Source organism: Tetranychus urticae, chromosome 3 (assembly GCF_039701765.1).
Source record: "Tetranychus urticae isolate SD_2017Ah chromosome 3, NJAU_TeUrti_SD_1.0, whole genome shotgun sequence".
NCBI lineage: Eukaryota > Metazoa > Arthropoda > Arachnida > Trombidiformes > Tetranychidae > Tetranychus > Tetranychus urticae.
Genome location: NC_142960.1, coordinates 10162911 through 10181225, shown reverse-complemented (window position 1 = coordinate 10181225; position 18315 = coordinate 10162911). Strand labels below are relative to the sequence as shown.

At 30.2% G+C, this 18315-nt stretch overlaps 1 protein-coding gene across 1 annotated transcript in view; it reads left to right on the top strand.

Annotated features, from left to right (window-relative positions):
* Nucleotides 1-746: 746 nt before the first annotated feature.
* Nucleotides 747-18315, top strand: part of LOC107369662 (cGMP-inhibited 3',5'-cyclic phosphodiesterase 3A) — a 36880-nt gene continuing 19311 nt past the window's right edge. The window contains exon 1 of the mRNA XM_015937638.3: nt 747-1694. Within this exon, the coding sequence (XP_015793124.2) occupies nt 1665-1694 (30 nt within the window). The 5' untranslated portion in view covers nt 747-1664. The remainder of the gene's footprint in view (nt 1695-18315) is intronic.

Genomic DNA, 18315 nt, shown 5'->3' with positions numbered 1-18315 from the left:
TATCATGAAACCTCCAAACCTTCATTTCACCATTAAACCTCCTTTAACCTTATCTCCTCTCTCCCTACCTTCTTGATCTTACCCATGCAGGTAAGTTTGATAGGTAAATCGAAATAAAAGATCTCGAGTTGAAGTAAAGATGGCGTTTGATTCGTGAACATTTCAATTGCCATTTGTTGAGGGAAAAGAGTAAAAATGTTTCTCGAAGTTGCCTCGAAAGAAGTGAGCTGATGATGTTGATCCTCTCACATTGACTCTCTCTTTCTCCTTCAGGTATTTTGAACTAAAACACCGAGCAACTCGAAGCTGAGAAACAGAAAAATTAAAGGAAACTGGAAAAAAAGGAAAGAAAAGCAAACGCTTTTAACTTGTCTTCCCTGTGTTCAAATACACAAATAAATCTATTTTTTTATTCCCAACACTTTTTACAAAACAGTTTTACTGGTAACTTGGACCACTAATCATCATCATTTTCATCATCATCTTCATCCATCTCATAATCTTGATCATCTCTTTCATCCTCTTCCATCCTCTTCACCATTCTTCATCCATAATCATTATAATAATCAACTCAAAATTCAACATCAACATCAAACATATCACTTATTGTCTCTCATCAAACCTGATCAACCTAATCAAAACCTTTTATCCTTTTCCTTCCTAATTCAAGTCTTTCTTTTTTCTCTCTTTCTCTTCCATTCTTTTTCTCTCTTGACTATCATCATTTTCACCATTCAAATTATCATCCGTTGTAACTATTAGAGGAGGAAGAAGAAGATATCTGGAAGAATAGGAAAAAAGAAGAAGAAGAAGAAGAAAAAGAAAAGGAAAAGAAAAAGTTGAAGAGGTAAAAATAGGAAAAAAGAGTAAAAAGATAAAGCTGAATTTTTCGTTGTTCAATCAAAGAATAAGGTGATATTTACCTGAAAAATGGAGGTGAAAATGATGAAGAAATATAAAATGTTCAAGATGAGATGAGATTGAAGACGAAGGTGAAAAGAGTTGAAGAAAAAATTTGATCCTTTTAACAAGACTTTCATTTAATTGCTTTTTCCTGCAATCCTTTTTCAAGTTTTATTCAAAGATAATGTATCTTACTGTCAACAATTAACAACATTTACGTTGTTTAACAGTGTCACTGGAATCATCATCGTCATCATCAACCTTAACCATCGACAACCTTACACACTAACACACATCCATGTTATTTGTTTACCTGTCCGTCTGTTTAGCATTCAACATTTAACTGTCTTTTTACGTCTATCTCTTTCTCTGTATTCATGTGTTCACCAATTATCAAGACTCGACACCAAAATTGTCCATTTCATGATTAAACCTTTAAACGAGCTTAATACAATGTTTATCCAATCACTATCAAATTCACAATCAACCTTACAATCAACCACAAAAACCACCAACGGTAAAAACATCAACAGTAAGGAGTCACATTTTATTGTTTTTACCTCATCTTTTTCAATCCATTATCATATCAATTCATATTGTTCAGCACACTTGTAAATGGTGATTAAAATATTGTGACCGTTAATAATAATTGTTGTTATAACCAGTTATTGTTAATCAAATTGTTACACTGAAACACAAATAAAACATAGAAACGTTGAAGACATTGAAGGAAACCAAAAGGAGAAAAAAGTGACTTCAAAATGGGAAACAATACTAGTCAATCTTCAAGGGTAAGTAAACTAATTGTCTACCTTTGGACATTTTTTTGTTTCTTTAAATTAACATCAAAACCCAAAAAAAGGTTACTTATCTTGTAAATTATTCATCAACTGTTAATCATAACAGTCACATTACCAAAAACCAATGAATATCATTGTCAATCTTGACGACCATTTTTATTTTGCTTTTTCCTGTTCAACCATTAAACCTTAACCTAAAATGTCTAACCAAAGTTGACCAGTTTAACCATAAAACCCAAACTCGATGTCATAAAAGTGATTCATTTTTTTGCTTGTCGTCGCATCAAAATTACCATTAATTAGTGCCATTTAACAAGGCAAATTAAAAAATCAATGGCTAATTAGACTCTAATCTTAATAAGAAGAGTAAATAAATTCAAATGTTACCTTTGACTTTAAGGCTTAACTCAAGACTTACAAAGATTAATGAATGTTGGTCCTAAAAACATTTTGATTGCAAGCCAAATTTTAGTCTGAAAATTGACTTTCAGAAGCTAAATTAACAGTTGAACAATTTGTAAATATAGTTTTGATTGCAATTGAATTGAAGAACCATTATTACCATCTAATGACATCTCTTGATGTACACATACTCATTAACTTTTTGGGCAAAATACAAGCAAAAATTATCGATCCATTAATACAATGTAATATATAAGAATGAAAAATAATAACCTGAAAACTAATCTACTCTCAATAATACCATTAATACCATCTTAATCATATATTTTCATTGTCAGTTAATAACGTTAACATTGGACGGGTTCAATTGTTAAATGTAAAGCAACAAGTTGTTTGCATCCCATTGATTGAATAAACATTTGGACATTTTAATTATTAATGATTGAAACAAAGCTAAAGGATAATTAATCTGCTATTCAAAATGTCTTAATGTTTCCGTGAATCATTATCATGCTCATGTTGATGAGCAAAGATTATTATCCAGAATTATCATCTCATCCATTTCATTATTACAGTGAAAACAGACAAAGCGTATGATGAAAGGCAAAAATTCATATTCATAAATTTTCATCAATTGTTCCTGAAAATTAAATTGTCTTCTCATTATTAACGGTCAATAATAGGCAAGAATGATATGAATGATATCAACAAACAATTACATGATGAAATTATTTTGCTTGTAACAAAAGATGCTTAGGCAAACACTTGTCTCAACTTGTCGTGTTGTTTGTTTTTTCAGTTACAACTTCGTCTCCTTTTTTTAATATCAATTATGTATTTTTTTCATGTCACTCTTGTGTGTTTTGAAATTGAGTCAAAAAATAGTACAAAAGACAAGACAAGATGAAAATATGATTAGGTTGGGTGAAATGTGAATGATGGAAAGATGATAATATTGAGAATGAAATTGAAGAGGAAAAATGTAAATATTTGACGTGAAAATTATCCTTTACATGTGTTACACTTGATGCAGTGTGAGGCACTTTGTTAGGTTGAGAGGTTGATAGACTAGTGAGTCTTACAAGGCCAAAGTAAAGTAATTTTATCGCGGTTATTGCACGTTAAGTACCTCTAGTGTAAGCCTTATTTGATCCGAGAAGAGTGACTCTGTTAGGTTGAGAGATGCATGACTTGCCGCCTGTTTACATGGTGAACATCTTCAAGATTATCAAGATTAAAAGGAAGCTAAAGAGTAAAATGATATTGAAGACGGATGAGGATGATGTTAAACAAATGAAGAGAAAAGTAAACCTCAATTACAATGAATAGAGCTCTTCTTTTGAAATTAATTTTTCTAATTATCTCATCTTTTCATCTTCCTTTTTCTATCTGCCAAATTGTCTTTGATGACGAAGAAAAAAAACACTTACAACTCTATCATCACCATTATCATCAACAACATCATTTACATCTTCATCTTTTCAACACATTTACCCGTAAATGTAATAAATGTTTACACTTCATTGAAATTTCTCATCTCACTTCGCTTCTTTTTTTTCATCATTTCATTTATAATTCATTTATAATGCATAGCCAATTAGATGGGTGAAAAAAATAGTTTACATGGTTAATTGAAATTTCCTCTTATCCATGGTAAAATAAAGAAGCAAATAATTTAATAATAATCTTATTCAGAGGTAAATTGGAAGGAAAAGGTTGATGAAATTAAAAAGATTAAAGCATTTCTTAAAATTCAATTTCAACTCGAAAAGACTTGTAAACGAATCTTTAATATCAGATTTATTTTGCATTATAATTGAATAAAAAAAACTAATGCCATTCATTTTATCGTGTAATAAAAGATGATAATCATGATGAGAAAAGGTGTGAAACCTTTCAATGTTTTATTATCATCATTAATTGAACTTTTCTCATTGCTTTTTGCTCACTTGTTTCTAATAGTCTTTGTGCAAGTATGTATATCAGGGTAGGTCAGTTTGATTCATGATCAACATGAAAAAGTTGAAACCAGCATCAACCTGAAGATGTATTACCAGAGGAAAATGTTGGCTTGATTACAATTACATTTACCAGTTATAAGAGAAAGAGTAATAAAAGTAAATATAAATTGTAATTATGTTGAGTTGGTACAGTTGCCAGGGTATACATGATGTGGGTAACCTGGAAAAGTGCAAATGATAAAATGAAAAGGTTCAACACAAATCCATTTATTATTATGTACATTATCAACTTCATCAACAGGAATATCCAATTGAGATATTGAATAAGTGAAACATGGTTCCTCTATATTGAAACAGTTTGCTGAAACAGTTTTAGAAATTGTCTAATTTGTTGATCGATTAAATAAATAGCTTTATATAATTTGATTACAATTTAAGTCAAAATTTGTGGCTTTTACAATTTAGTTAATTTTCAAGGGACCGACACTCTACACTTTATTATTTCTTAATCAACCCTCGAGTTGTTTACATTTTTGTTGCTCAGTGAATTTAACCTGTTTTTGAATAATGTTTGTTTCATCTTCTATTAACTAAACGATTGTTGATTATTGATCAAGATTTACTTGATAAAATTACGATTTATTCACTCACCAACTAAAGGAAAGCCCATTTGAAATTATATTCAGCAGGGTTAAATGTTTATCATCAAGGAGGTTTAATCGATCTTGATTTCATCTCTTCTATTCATTACATTTGAAAATCAATAAATCAAAAGGTTGACTTAATGAAAATACTTTCACTTCAAATGTCAAATCCATCAAAAGTACAGATTACTGTACAGTTAGAGTCATGAAATTAGTTACTCAGAATGATCGCTTGGTATTAAAGCATTCAAATACCTTTTAAGGTAACATGGCTCTGAAAAATTCTGACAAATGGTAACAAATGTGATCATACAAGTTTATGATGACGTTTAATGCTCTAAATCCATGGTGGACGATCAGATGAAATATTGGATGAAAGGTTTGTTTGATCGAGACTGGTCATTTGAGGCTACAGTAGAAGTAATTAAAGATGAACTTTACATTATTGGTTTCATCCTTTAAAATAAAATCGCACTTCAAAGAACTGAACCACCAATCAATGTTCGGAGGTTCTTTCACCGAGTTTTTATTGATTGATATTAGATATTGTGATGCTAAATTCACGAATTATAAGATTCGAACCTGCGAGTCGACCCATCATTTAAATAACCTTCAATCAAGAACTGCTGTCACAAAAATATCGTTCTGACTGCGCTCTACACAACACTTAATGCTGAATCAATTTTAAGGTTGAATGGACATGGTTTGAAGTGATTAGATTATAAACACGTTTTGGAAACTAGAAGTTGCTGAATTAGACTGAAAATTGGATTCTGCAGAAAATTTTGAAGATTTATCAGCATGGTGTACTATTGGCTGGTTGCTGCAGCTCCAATTGACAAAATTTCCTAATTCAGCTCATGAACACTTGTCATGAGAAAAAGCTAATTCTAAATCTTTTACTATTACAATATCAATTTGATTTTAATTCCAGTATCGATTGAGTGACCAACTTGCTGACCAAGGCTCATTTGCAGGTAAAATATTAACAAGGATGAAATGTGAGCTATTAAGATGTGAAACAAAATCTGTTTGACCTAAAACTGGAAAGGTTAAACATCGATAAAAGTTGGAGTCAATCTCAATCAATCCTTACAATGTATCAATCATTTTAATTAACCAATCAAAATTCACTCTAACCAACAGAAGTCTAATAAAAGTGTAATAAAAAAAAGGAGAAGGTATTACATCCCAATAGTAATGCTTGTTCATTCAAAGTTATATCTCGTTAGCCTTAGCTTGCAAAATGTTTTTCCCCGAGAATGAAGAAGCTTGTAAACGTTGAAATGAAACAAATGAATGGTGTATTGATTATTAAAGAACCGGTGATTCAATTGATAGCCAGGATTTCACTCCCAGAGTAATCTCCACATCTCACCACCAAGAAAACAAAAGGTACTTGCAATTGGTAATCATTCAATTCCTCTGTTCTCTCAATTTTTCTTGCCAAGATAAATCTTTCAACCTGAAATGCAAGATTAAGGTTATCCTAAATGATGAAGTCAACATAAACAGTCTAATCCTCGATTTGCGAATCAATAATTCTTGTCGATATCAGTTAATAAAAAGAGTAAACATTCAACACCAACATCAACATCAGAAACGAGCAAAAATTTACATTTTAATAAATTAATTTGTGAAAAGGGAAAAATTGAGTTTTCATTTTCATTTCTCATTATGAACAGTAAAAGGTGAAAAGGCAACTGAACCTGAATATTGTCAATATAACCATGAATAGTGAATGTTGTTTCCTTATAATACCCATTGTATCCAACCATGTATTTGTTTTTATTTGCTCTTCTCAATCAAATGCATATTATTATAATACAAACCTAATACAAACTGAACAAATGAAGGGACAAAAATAAAAAGGTTTACAAGGCTTCTTCCAAAGGTGTTGCTCGATCTCAGATGAATGCTAACCATTGCTATTATTATTGACAATAAAAGGCTGATGAGAGGAGGAACAACATGAATCTGAAAAATCTGAACAATATCGAACAGTCAACCTCTCATTTCTCATTGACAAGTTGACTCTGAAAGATGAATCTGAAACTTGAAAATTTTCACCCAAAGTCGTTGATCTAAAGAGGAAAATTGAATAAACTCAAATTGAGTAAACTTTTAACCAAAACCCATTTTGTCCAACTTTGATAAACTCTGTTTGGTTATGAATAAAATGATAAAAGTTGATATTAATGATTGTTATTTTTAAAGCTTTTTTCATCTTTGTTTTTGTTCCGGTCAGAAAAGTTCAATAAATTTGACAATCTCGACATTTAACGGTTAATTTGGCTGGTAATAGACTTTCATTTTCAAGTAATGATTATAAATTGAATTTAATGGTGAAAAATAGCAACTTTAAGTTTCCGTTTTCCGTTTTAAAAGCTATTACTTTTGTTGTTTTTGCTCTTGAAGGTAAAACATGATTCAAAGCAACTCTTGATGGCCAATTTCGTGTACACTTTTTGCCGTTTATTAATTTGAGAAAAAAATTTGCTTCTTTTTCTCGTAAAAATTTCCCATTCCTTGCTCGTAAAAGGCCTGATCAACTGATAATATTTCAACTCTTTTCATCCATAATTAAATCCTCAATGTTAAGCCTTGCATGAAACAAAAAGCTGCTTCAAATGATATCAATATCATCTCAACTGTTGAGTACATTTTAAAGGTAAATATCCATTGACCTAATGATATCAAGTTTACCATTAATATTGTCACTCAATTAATCTTTTATCATTGCACACACACTTAGGCATCAGTTATCATGGAATATCTTTTTCTGTTGAAAATGAAGAGTTTAAAGGTTGAAACATGATCAAGTATCGGGTTGAACGAAACACACAAAAAAGAGTTTGTTTTTGCTAACAAATTCAATTGACAAGTATTCAAGTGTGAAGGTTTTGTTTTGAAAATTTTTGGCAAACCTTTTCCTTTTTGCTTTGCTTTTGTTTCAATTTTGAAATGAAAATTCATTCCCTTTAAATCTGCTTATTGCAATGAAAGTGAGTTGAATCCATTGAAAGACAAGTTTCAAGAGTAACATTAATCGGACAAATTCAGGTTAACAATTTAATCAGTTTTATCGATTTTCAACCAAACTTCTCTCTTCTTCACAAACCTTTTCAACGTTTTACGTTATTTCCAGGTTAACACAACATTATATCAAATGTCATCACCATGTAAAGATGATTAAAGGACAGTGAATGTTAATAGGCTGAGAATCAGGTAAACCATTAAATTATTCATTTTAGATGGGAACCTATTTTGGGTAGTAAAAGGATATTATCATTAGAGAATCAATGTGAAATTGAGAATAGAAATTTGGAAAATGCAATGAAAAAATCAGAAGCAATCAGGAAAAGTTTAAAAAAGCTTGAGAAACCTTCCCAGCTTGATGTTGCCTTCAAACAGTTTTTCAACCTCAGTTATTGCGTGTTCATCTCATCGTGTCCAAATGTTGAGGTTATTGAAAAAACAAACCTTTTTCATGTTTCAACTTTTTATCGTCTTTTCATTTCGTCAGCTTAACCACTTGCTTAAGATAACAATTTCATCCTCCCAGCCTTTATCACATTAAACCATGTACACTTGTAAATCCCTTTGCAAGGATAAACTTGATTTTAGTTGATTACCTTTTCCATATTTTTCACCGTAAAATTGAATGAAAACAGCAAAATCTTTTACACCGAAAATTGTTCATTTTTCAAAATTGCCATTTCACAGTCATTTAATACACAGTTTTCATTGTTTCAAGCTTCTACAGAAATGAAGAGAAAATATTGTCAAGATTCTCAGTTGATCACAAATCGATAGTTTTCAATCCTAAATCAATCCAACTACTTCTACTTGACACTGTTTAATAAGCAAGGATAACGAATCAAGTAGACATCAAAGGATAAACACAATTAGGCAAATATTGAAAGGCATTCTGCATTTAAATCCAATGTAAACTAGAAGTGTTAAGAGTAAAGCTCTTCCAATTAACAATTGTTACAAGGTAATGATCTTAATTGTGATTAAATATGATCTTATGATCAACTTCGAGATAGAAGGATAATTTAGGTGAAACGGTAATCTTAAAATTAGTTAATTACTATGAAAGGAAGGTAAAGTGAATCGACTCAATGTTTTGTAAGGAAAAGTATGAAAGAAACCTGACCAGAAATCTGGTTATTTGGTCTTCAGAGACTATTTAACCAGAAAATTTCACTCCAATTAAACATTTAATTTCATCGGTTCATCAACATTTTAAATTTGATCAAACTCAAAGCAAAATTTAATTCTTAAACATTTCCATAAAACTCATCGATATTAGATTCCTAATGTTTAATGCTGAAACATGTTTGGTCAATGAAAATGTATGAATTTATTAACTCCAAGAGCAGATCTCATTTCTGGTCGTTTATTAGTTTCATCATTTTTCCCATTCAATTCCTAGGGAAATCCAATCTGTAAGTGTTTCGATTAATTGAGAAAACTCTGAATTTATTTATAATTTTCAATAAGCTTTCTGTTGTTCAATTGTTTGAAAGACAATATTGAAAAGTCATTAAATGTATTTACGTCCTTAGGAAGGGATTTGTATTACATTCAGTTCCCCTGATGAAGAGAAAAGCAAAAGTTGCCTAATGAAACTGAAAACAATTTTTCATTTACCAACATTTCTCTGTTCAGAACTTTGAAAGATGAGAGATAAAAAAGAGAGTGAATTGATAATGTTTCATTGGAATATTATTTGCCAGTGAAAATGACAAAAGTTGAACCTGTTTGCATGCAATCCATTTTAGGTTTTGCTTTGCTTTTACCTTTTATATTCTGGATTGACAAAAATGTTCAACTCAACTTACATGATGAAAAGACAAGGCGAAGTGAAAAATAATCTCATTGAATAGATTGAAATTGAAGTAAATGTAAACATTTTCCTTTGTCTCTTCATATTATTCTGATTTCTTGTTTTCTCCCATTCTACTCAACTCTTAGACAAAACAATAACTCTTTTTCATGGTATTATAAACAAATGAACGGTTCAAATTTACCTTTAGAGTAAATATTATTTTGACTTTTTTTGAGAGGAAAACATTTTCTCTCCTTTCACTGTATATCATTATTGTCTTGTCAATATTAATTCAGTGCCTGGACAAGATAACCATTCCGTGCCCTTTCAATGTTCATGTAAACTGGTGAAATTTCAATTTTGGAAGGGATTCACTTCTGTTGAAACTTTGGCCATTTTTAACTAACTTGGCTTGTTGTTGTCTTTACTCTTCAATTGTTGGGAAATAAATAAGAATCCAATTTATCAATTCATGAGGAAAAATGTTCACAATGTAATGATAAATGGTGACAGAAGGAAGGAGAAGCAAGAAGATGAAAGAAGATGAAGGAAAGATAAATAAGAATGAATTGATTTGCGATGAAAAAGGAAATGGATAGTTAGTAAATTGATTAGTTAATGAGTTGAGTTTACTTGAAAGGGAACAATAACATTAACAGTTGAATTGAGTTTCAACGAAAGTTGATTAAATTATAAATGAGACCACAAATGAGTCACTGATCAAATTGAAACATTCAACCAGCAACATTTTACTCACAACCTTTTCATTCAATTATTGGGCAAAGGGAAAAAAATGGCATCAAAATTTAATCAAAATGCAGCCGAAAAAAGCAATTCAATAATCAATTGGTTCAATTTCATAAATCATTCGGTTAAACCTCATTACATTCACAAACATTGATGAACAGCTAAAGCAAGGAAATGCCCAAAATGTAAGCGAGCTTCAAAGCAGAGACTTTTAGGTCAAGATTTTGATTGAAAAATAAAACTAAAGGTGCTCGATCTTGAGATCAATTAAATTTCACTCTCTGTCATCGATAAAGAAATTCAATTCTTTAGCTATTTCCTTAGGTGTTCAAAGTGACTTCAGAACTTCTTTGGTCTATCTATCCTTTTGCATAAATCTTAACAAACTAAGTCAAGTGGTATCCATTGGTTCATCAATGGTATTTTTGCGGTTCAGCTCAACACTGCATTCGGAAAGTTTTGAGATTGCTCTCAATCTTTGCTTAAACCAATAATCTTAAAATATCGATCTGTTCAGTTCCTCTGAAGTTAACTACTTTTTTGTCCTGTGTTTGATCAATTCAAGTAAACTGAATAAATATTGAAAGAACTGAAAAGATCTGAAAGCAAGTAGTCGCAAGCAAGCTCACCTAATTGTGACCAAAAAGATCAAATCGCGTCATCTTCAAACTACTCGAATGTCGTCAATGTAGATGCGTATTTTCTTGCAGAGAGATCGGTTCATCTGTTCAAAGTACTTCTGTGGTTGAATTGGAACGTTAACTGAAGAGGAAATGCAACTGAACCAGAAACTCTACAGACTCAGTGAACCAACGCAACATTTGACTTTTCTTATTGAAGTGACCTCAAGAGCTAATCAAGTTTTAATCATTTATTGAACCATCCAAACATCAAGTATTTGGAATAGCAAAGCATAAAGACTTGAACTTTATATCCTTTGGATTCTCGGAAAATGAGAAGAAAACTCATTCTTGAGTTGATCAATTTATCTGCAAACTTGAAATACCTTGAAAAATGTCAATAAAAATATAAACTTGTATCGATATTTTATGTGGCCGTAAAATTTGGCAAAAATGGCAGGAAAATTTTCTAAAAATATTCAACTCTTTTTGAGAAAAGACGAAAAATCGATAGTAAAAAAATAGCAATTTTGGTCAATAAACCTCTTCTCCTTTCATATCATTACTAATAGATGAATGATGGAAATAGCTTGAACCTGAAAACAACTAAATTTTGCAAAAATATCTGCCAGTAGTTTACACAGTTTGAAAAATGCTTTCATAAATTGTTCAATTATTGAGAAGCAGAAAAAGTTTACCTTTGAATATTCATGAATCTGTTTCAACATTTTCCTATCAAAAGCCTGTCATTATTGACAAGTCAACTTTTAGCTTGAAATCAAAATAAATGGAGGAATGCAAAAGAAAAATGTTGAATAGAGAAAATTGTTCAACATTTATTTCTCGTTAAATATCATCAATGTTTCAATTTAAACATCATTATGTCGCTTCACAAAACAACACAATTTAGATGCTTTTAGGAATCTTCAACTTTTCAAAAATTCAACAAAATTTGAAAACAGTTTGAGAAGAGAAAAAATATTTTCCAGAAACTGTCCAGTTTGACATTAACATTTTGATAGCCTCATGAATAGCAATTGTTTTCATTTGATTGTAAAATGGATTTCATTGAATCTCTGCTTTCACCTAATGTGACTAACTAAGCCTACTAATTGTCTGTTAATCTTATTAGATGTTAATCAATGAAACATTTGAGTAATGATAATTTCTTGCTGGCAAGTTTAATGGAATTGTGATTAGAATTTTATTGAAAGATAAAGTTGATTATGAACAAGCATCATGCTGTTGTCATAAACAGATTGCTGATGAAGCCAATGTCATTAATTAATTAGTCAATGGTAAGATGAGAATGAAGAGAAAGGCTGAATTAAAAGAGATTGATAATTATATTGTAAATCATTTTCCATCCCAATTGTAATCACTTCTCAATCAGATTAATCAATTAAATTGTCACATTATGAAGGTTCACTTTATTGCCAACCATGAGAAGGCAAAGGATGAGAAGAAAAATTTCTGGTCAAAAAAAGGTTTCCATTTATTTTTCCCTTTAAAACCAGAAAATGTTATTGCATGTCATTATCATCTTACCATTACTGGACAGTCATATTTCACTTTTTTTCGTGGCTACTTTGTCCATCTTGGCTCATGTTGTGAGAAAATGTTTTTGGTCAAATGGTTAAAGTCAAGATTGGCTACTTTAATGGTCTCGACTTTAAAATTCAAATTTGCAATATTTTCTTTTCTCCTCCACACGAAACTGAAATCTTTTCAATTTTTGTTTTTTTTTTGACAAAATTTTTTCTATCAAGTGCATGAGATCGAAAGATATTTAGAAAATTCAATTTCGATTCGAATTTTTGTCTTCTTTACCATTTTCACGATTCTTTCAATGGTCAGAGTTTTGACCATTTAATCCAACCTTGATTGCGTCGACTTCAAAATTCAAATTCGGCAAAAAAATTTTGCCTTGAAACGAAACCGAAATCTTCTAAATTCTGGTTTTTCTAAAAAAACATTTTTATGAAAGATTTAGAAAATTCAATTTCGATTTGTCTTTCTCCTTCAGAATTTTTCAAGATTCTTTAGATTATCAGAGTTTTGATCATTTAATCCAATCTTGACTCTGCATCGACTTCAAAATTCAAATTCGGCAAAAAAATTTTTCTTTTCTCAACGATTTCGATTTTTGTTTTTTCCGAATTTTTCTTTTGGAATGAATGAATTCTGATGAAGCAATTGAAAGATCGAAAAGAAATTCAATTCAATTTCGATTACAAGTGTTTCTTCTTTAGCGCTTTAACGATTTTTTCGCTCACCTGAGTTTTGATCATTTTAAATCAATTCAATCTCGATTGAATATTGAATTGTTTTTATCATTTTTAAGCCTTTAAATTTTATTGTACTTCAATTTTGTCTTTGATTGGCTCAATTGGGATGAAAAATGGACAAATGTTATCCTGAATTGACTGAATATCCTTTTGATCATTTGATGTGGATGAATATTACATTTGAGAACTCTTGAAAATCTTGTTTTCTCATCGTAAATCCATAGAGTTCTATGTTTTTTTTATTTAAAAGATAACAATCCTTTTCCAGTAAACAGCTTATCTTACAATATACAAGATGATGACTGTGATGATAATGATGATGAATTGCATGAGGAAAGATTAGGTGAAATGAGAGAAGAAAAGATGAGACAAAAGATGAGAAAGCAGGGAAATAATGAAAGAACGAGAAAAGATTATTTGTTTATCTTGTTTTTCATTTTTTTGTTTTTCTTTCCTTTTCTGCGTATTGTTCGATTCTCTGTATTTTCTTGCCTCCCATGAGTTTCCACCATGGAATACACACCCAGACAATTGAAATTTTTGTGCTTCATCAAATATTCGTTTTTCCATTTTCCATTCTGTCCTTTCATCTCCTTTCCCCGTCTTTATATTGATTCAGATTTACTTCAATCCAATGAAAAAAAACTTTAAACATTTCAACAATGAAACAAACTCTCGACAACTCAATAAAGGCAAAGTTACAAGAGACCAGGAAGGAAACGAAAAGACACTCGAATTTGACAATTTTCAGATCAAAATCGAACCAAAAAATTGTTCCAAAAATTCAAACCTTCTAAAGCTTCTAAACACAAAAAAAACCTCCAAAATCTCTCAGAACATTGTTCAGTCTTTGCTTCAAGGCATATTCCAAAAGCGATTATTCATCTTCTAATGAAATTTTGCCATTTATCAAACTTCCACTAAACTTTTACTGGACTTTCATGTTTCAATTTGTAAATAGTTTTACCATTTATTTGGAATAAAAAACTGAACAAATTAGAACAATTTTCATTTTCTATTTACAACAAAATTTCAATTTTATTGAATCATTTTTTTCCATGAAATTGAGCAAATGTTCAGATATACATTTGTTTATCAACCGAGTAGATGAAAATCAAAATAGCCAAAAGGTAAAAGACAAATTTAAATCTGTGAATCTGCAAATGAAAACAGAAAAAAAGTTCATTACAAAATCGCGAAGTTTAAACAGTTCTAAAGTAAATATTGATTGACTCAGTGATTCGCAATTTTCATGAAATTTCTACGTTAGTCGAAAAGTCACTTTTCTCAATAATTTTTGTCCGTCACTTGTGATTCAGTTTTTTAAAAGGTGAAATTGAGTTTTGCCTGGAATCGAAAATTTGACGGAAAAGTTGCAATGTAAACAAGTTCAGTTGCATTCAAGAGCAACTTTGAGTTTATTGTGTTTGACAATCGTTTTAAAGTTGAACATTTTGTCTTGCAATTGAATTTACATTGGCACAGAATGGTGAAAGTAAATCAAGTGAAAACACTTTTTGGCAATATTTATACAAAATTGATGAATATTTTCATGTTAGTTTCACCTTTTCACCTTTTGTCATTGATGTTGTTTTTGCGAATCAATTGTTACCTCTTCAGGGTAAATTTGAGAAATGGAACAACTGGAAAAATCTTTGCAAAGTTGAAGCAAAAAGCAAGCAAATCTTTCAATTGTATTTCACTGAATATGCATTTCAATTTGATTTTATAATCTTGATTGAAGTAAAACAAAATTTCATGCAAATTGCTGGAAGCTTTTTCGCTTTAACCAATTGCAGTGTAACATTTCAATGAAACAATTTTCACTTCAACATTTAAAATGAATTTCCAAGAACAGTTCAAGTGCTCTTACATTTATACCTTTGAAGGAACCTTGGAAATGAAGTTGGTCGATTATCGAGGAAATGAGAAATTTCAATTTTCGTTTGTTCCTCACCAGACTTTCCGTCAATCAAAATTATCTTTTCTACTAATGACTCTGTTTCTTAATCAATTAACTTGAATTCATCAGCATGATAACAAGAATAATTTGATGCAGAATAATAAGTGATAATGTCACAAAATAATCAGCCTAAGTGTTGTTCATTATTCAAGAGAAAACAATTTTTTTGTATTCTTTCACTCTTTTCCATTTATTACTTGAAAAGCATTTCTTTTGTTTTTGTTTTCAGGATAATCATTGTTTCGTTTGTTAGTTAATCTGATGACAAAACTGAAAATGAAAAAAAGTTGTTCAGAGAAAATTGAAAAAAAGAACAAAAAATTCAATAATAATGATGAATGAAAAGGTAATCATTTTTATAACATTATTCACTATTCAATATTATGACTTTTTTCCTTCTGTTTCAACATTTAATATGCATTTGATCAACACCAACACATTGTCAAGTCTACAGAATTTTCAGTTTCTTTTTTTTCGTAAATCACTTTGTCTCACCATTGGTGAGGGAATATCCTGAACAACTGTTGGAACATGTTCAAGATTCTGAAAATTCATTTGTTATTGATCAAAATGAGAATGAAAAAGAATGAAAAATTTGCAAAAGTAAAGCTTAAACCATTTGAATCGACTTGTTGACTTCTGGTTGAAACTTCATTTCCAATCAAAAGAATTTAGAAAATTTCAAAAATTTCGATTTTCGATTCAACTTGAAAACTTCATTTGCCCGCTAAAAATGAGTCTTGAGAAAATTTTTGTTAAACTTTGACTTTTTCAAATTTAGTTTTTTTGCATAAATTGTAATATTATTGGCAGTAAAAATGAATAAATGAAAAAGTATAAATAATATGAACTTCATTTTGCTTCATTCATTTTTTAATGATTCACGTTTTTCATGAGCCAAACTAATATCAATATTTGATCACTGTTAATCCTTTAAAACCTTTCTAATGCTATCATATATTATGAGACTTAACATATTATTTATTAATATTTAGTCGACATCTTTTTGCCAACATAATTTTTCGTTGCTCAAATTATCAACAAATATCATGATCATGATCAAATGGCAATCCATTTCACCTGTTAGTCAACCTACACAGAAGACTTGAGAAGGTAAAATCAAAATGAAAGACGTGATTAAACTCATGTAGGTAGCTTAATGATCATCTTTACCCTCATCAAGTGATAAACAAAAGTTGATTATACTTTTTATTGGTTCGAAGGCGATGAGTTGGGAAACATCAGATGGAATATAACAATTGAGAAAATAATCTAAATTCTGGAATAAAATCTGTTGGTGAAACTCGTCAATGGAAATTGAAAAAAGCAAAAATTTAGTTAATTAATTTGTGCGCTCAACGAATTTTCTTACATCACACTTTGATTTAGATTTTTATAATTGAATTTCAAGTGACGTCAATGTTGCAATTTTCAAGTAAATCAGTGAATCTGTTTTTTTCATTCTTGATTCAATCATTTTTTTTCAAAACAATTGAAATGCTTAAAAATGCAATTATTTTCTTCTCTTGCAATCTTCCATTAACTCGTAATATTCAAACAACTCTGAGTTTATTGCCACATGAATCATGATTAGAAGTTAGTAAATATCTTTTTTTCCCTTTTGTGTTACTTTTATTTCCTTTTTCTTTGCTGCCTGTCCATGAAAGTTTCATGAGAAATTCATGAAGAAAAAAACTAATGAAACAGAAGTTTAAACGATTCAATGTCAAAACTAATCAAAAATCATGAAATGCTTCAAGTTTCATTTTCATTATCAAATTGATTTTCTCTTTGGTTCAATCCAAAGTCATTGAGTATGAAATGGTATTGAGCGAAAGTTGAAATTTCATGTGACTCTCTGTTTTACTGCTCTACTTCAATCAACCTTACTTTACTTCATTTTTGAGGAAAAAATTCATCATTGATATCGATAATAGCTTGTGACACACAAATAAGCACAAAAATCACTGGGAGTTATTGCGATAATAACTTGGAGTCCAATGATAATAACTATAATAAAGATTAAATTTATTTTCTTTCTGCTCTTGACATTATTTTTATGCACAAAATTTACAGTCATGTAACTTGATTAAATTATTCTGCCATACAATTGAAATTTTAAATTAAATAATTTCGTTGCAAAATTTTGTAATCAAAAGTTTAAGTTGAATTTTAATAGCACTCGATAGTACAATTGTTAGCTTATTCAATTTAATTTCATTCCCTGTTACTGGGAGTGAACGCGCGAATGCAATTTTCATGTCAAAGAGGAGACGTCTTAAAGAATTTAAACTCAAATGTCAGCATCAATATTCATGCTGATGGATAGGTCCGTCAATAGGACGCACTTGGTAGCGTCATGAATGGGACGTCATCTTCGTCGTCATCAATCCATGAAGCCAGGGATCTGGACAACAGTTAAGAAATAACCTAAAACATTTCTTAAATAATTTACGGCTGGAACGCTGAAAATAGATGAAAATTTGGATTATTAATCAAGCAAGATGATTATGATAAACGAAGATGAACTTTGAATTATAAATCGTAAAACTGCTATAAATAAGCGCTCATTAAAAAATTATCCACATTTCTTCATTTTAATGGCGTCATTAGTTCAAAGTTAAAGAACTGATTCAGGTATAATGTATGAGGTGTGAGGTGTGATGAAAGCCAGAATGGACTGCTTGACTGATCGAAAGCGGACTTATCTATACTAACTTGACCTAATGGTCTGAATTCGCTAGTCCGAGGGTCTCACTAAATTTTCTATCGGTTTCAGAAGCGAGTGGACAGTTATGTAATTCACTCCCAGTTTCAGGGAGTGAAAATTAATTTTTTGGGGAAAACAAGTTCTCTTCAAGGTTCAAGTTTTTAAGTCATGTTAAATTTTTTTGCTTTATTTTAAGTTATTAAAATTAGTGATTGCTGTAATGTTGCCTTAACGCGACTGTGATCAAATCCAAATCGTTGTCACTTATCTGCAACATAACTTTTGGCATTTCTTAAGAATTGATCTATTTTAAAGAGCTATCGACAATCAATTGAACATGAGAAAGAATAAATAATTTTTCTGTCACAAATACGATCTTCATATTCAAATAGATTTCTATTTTTTTATATCTCGATCAAAATTGGATTGCACAGTTGTCA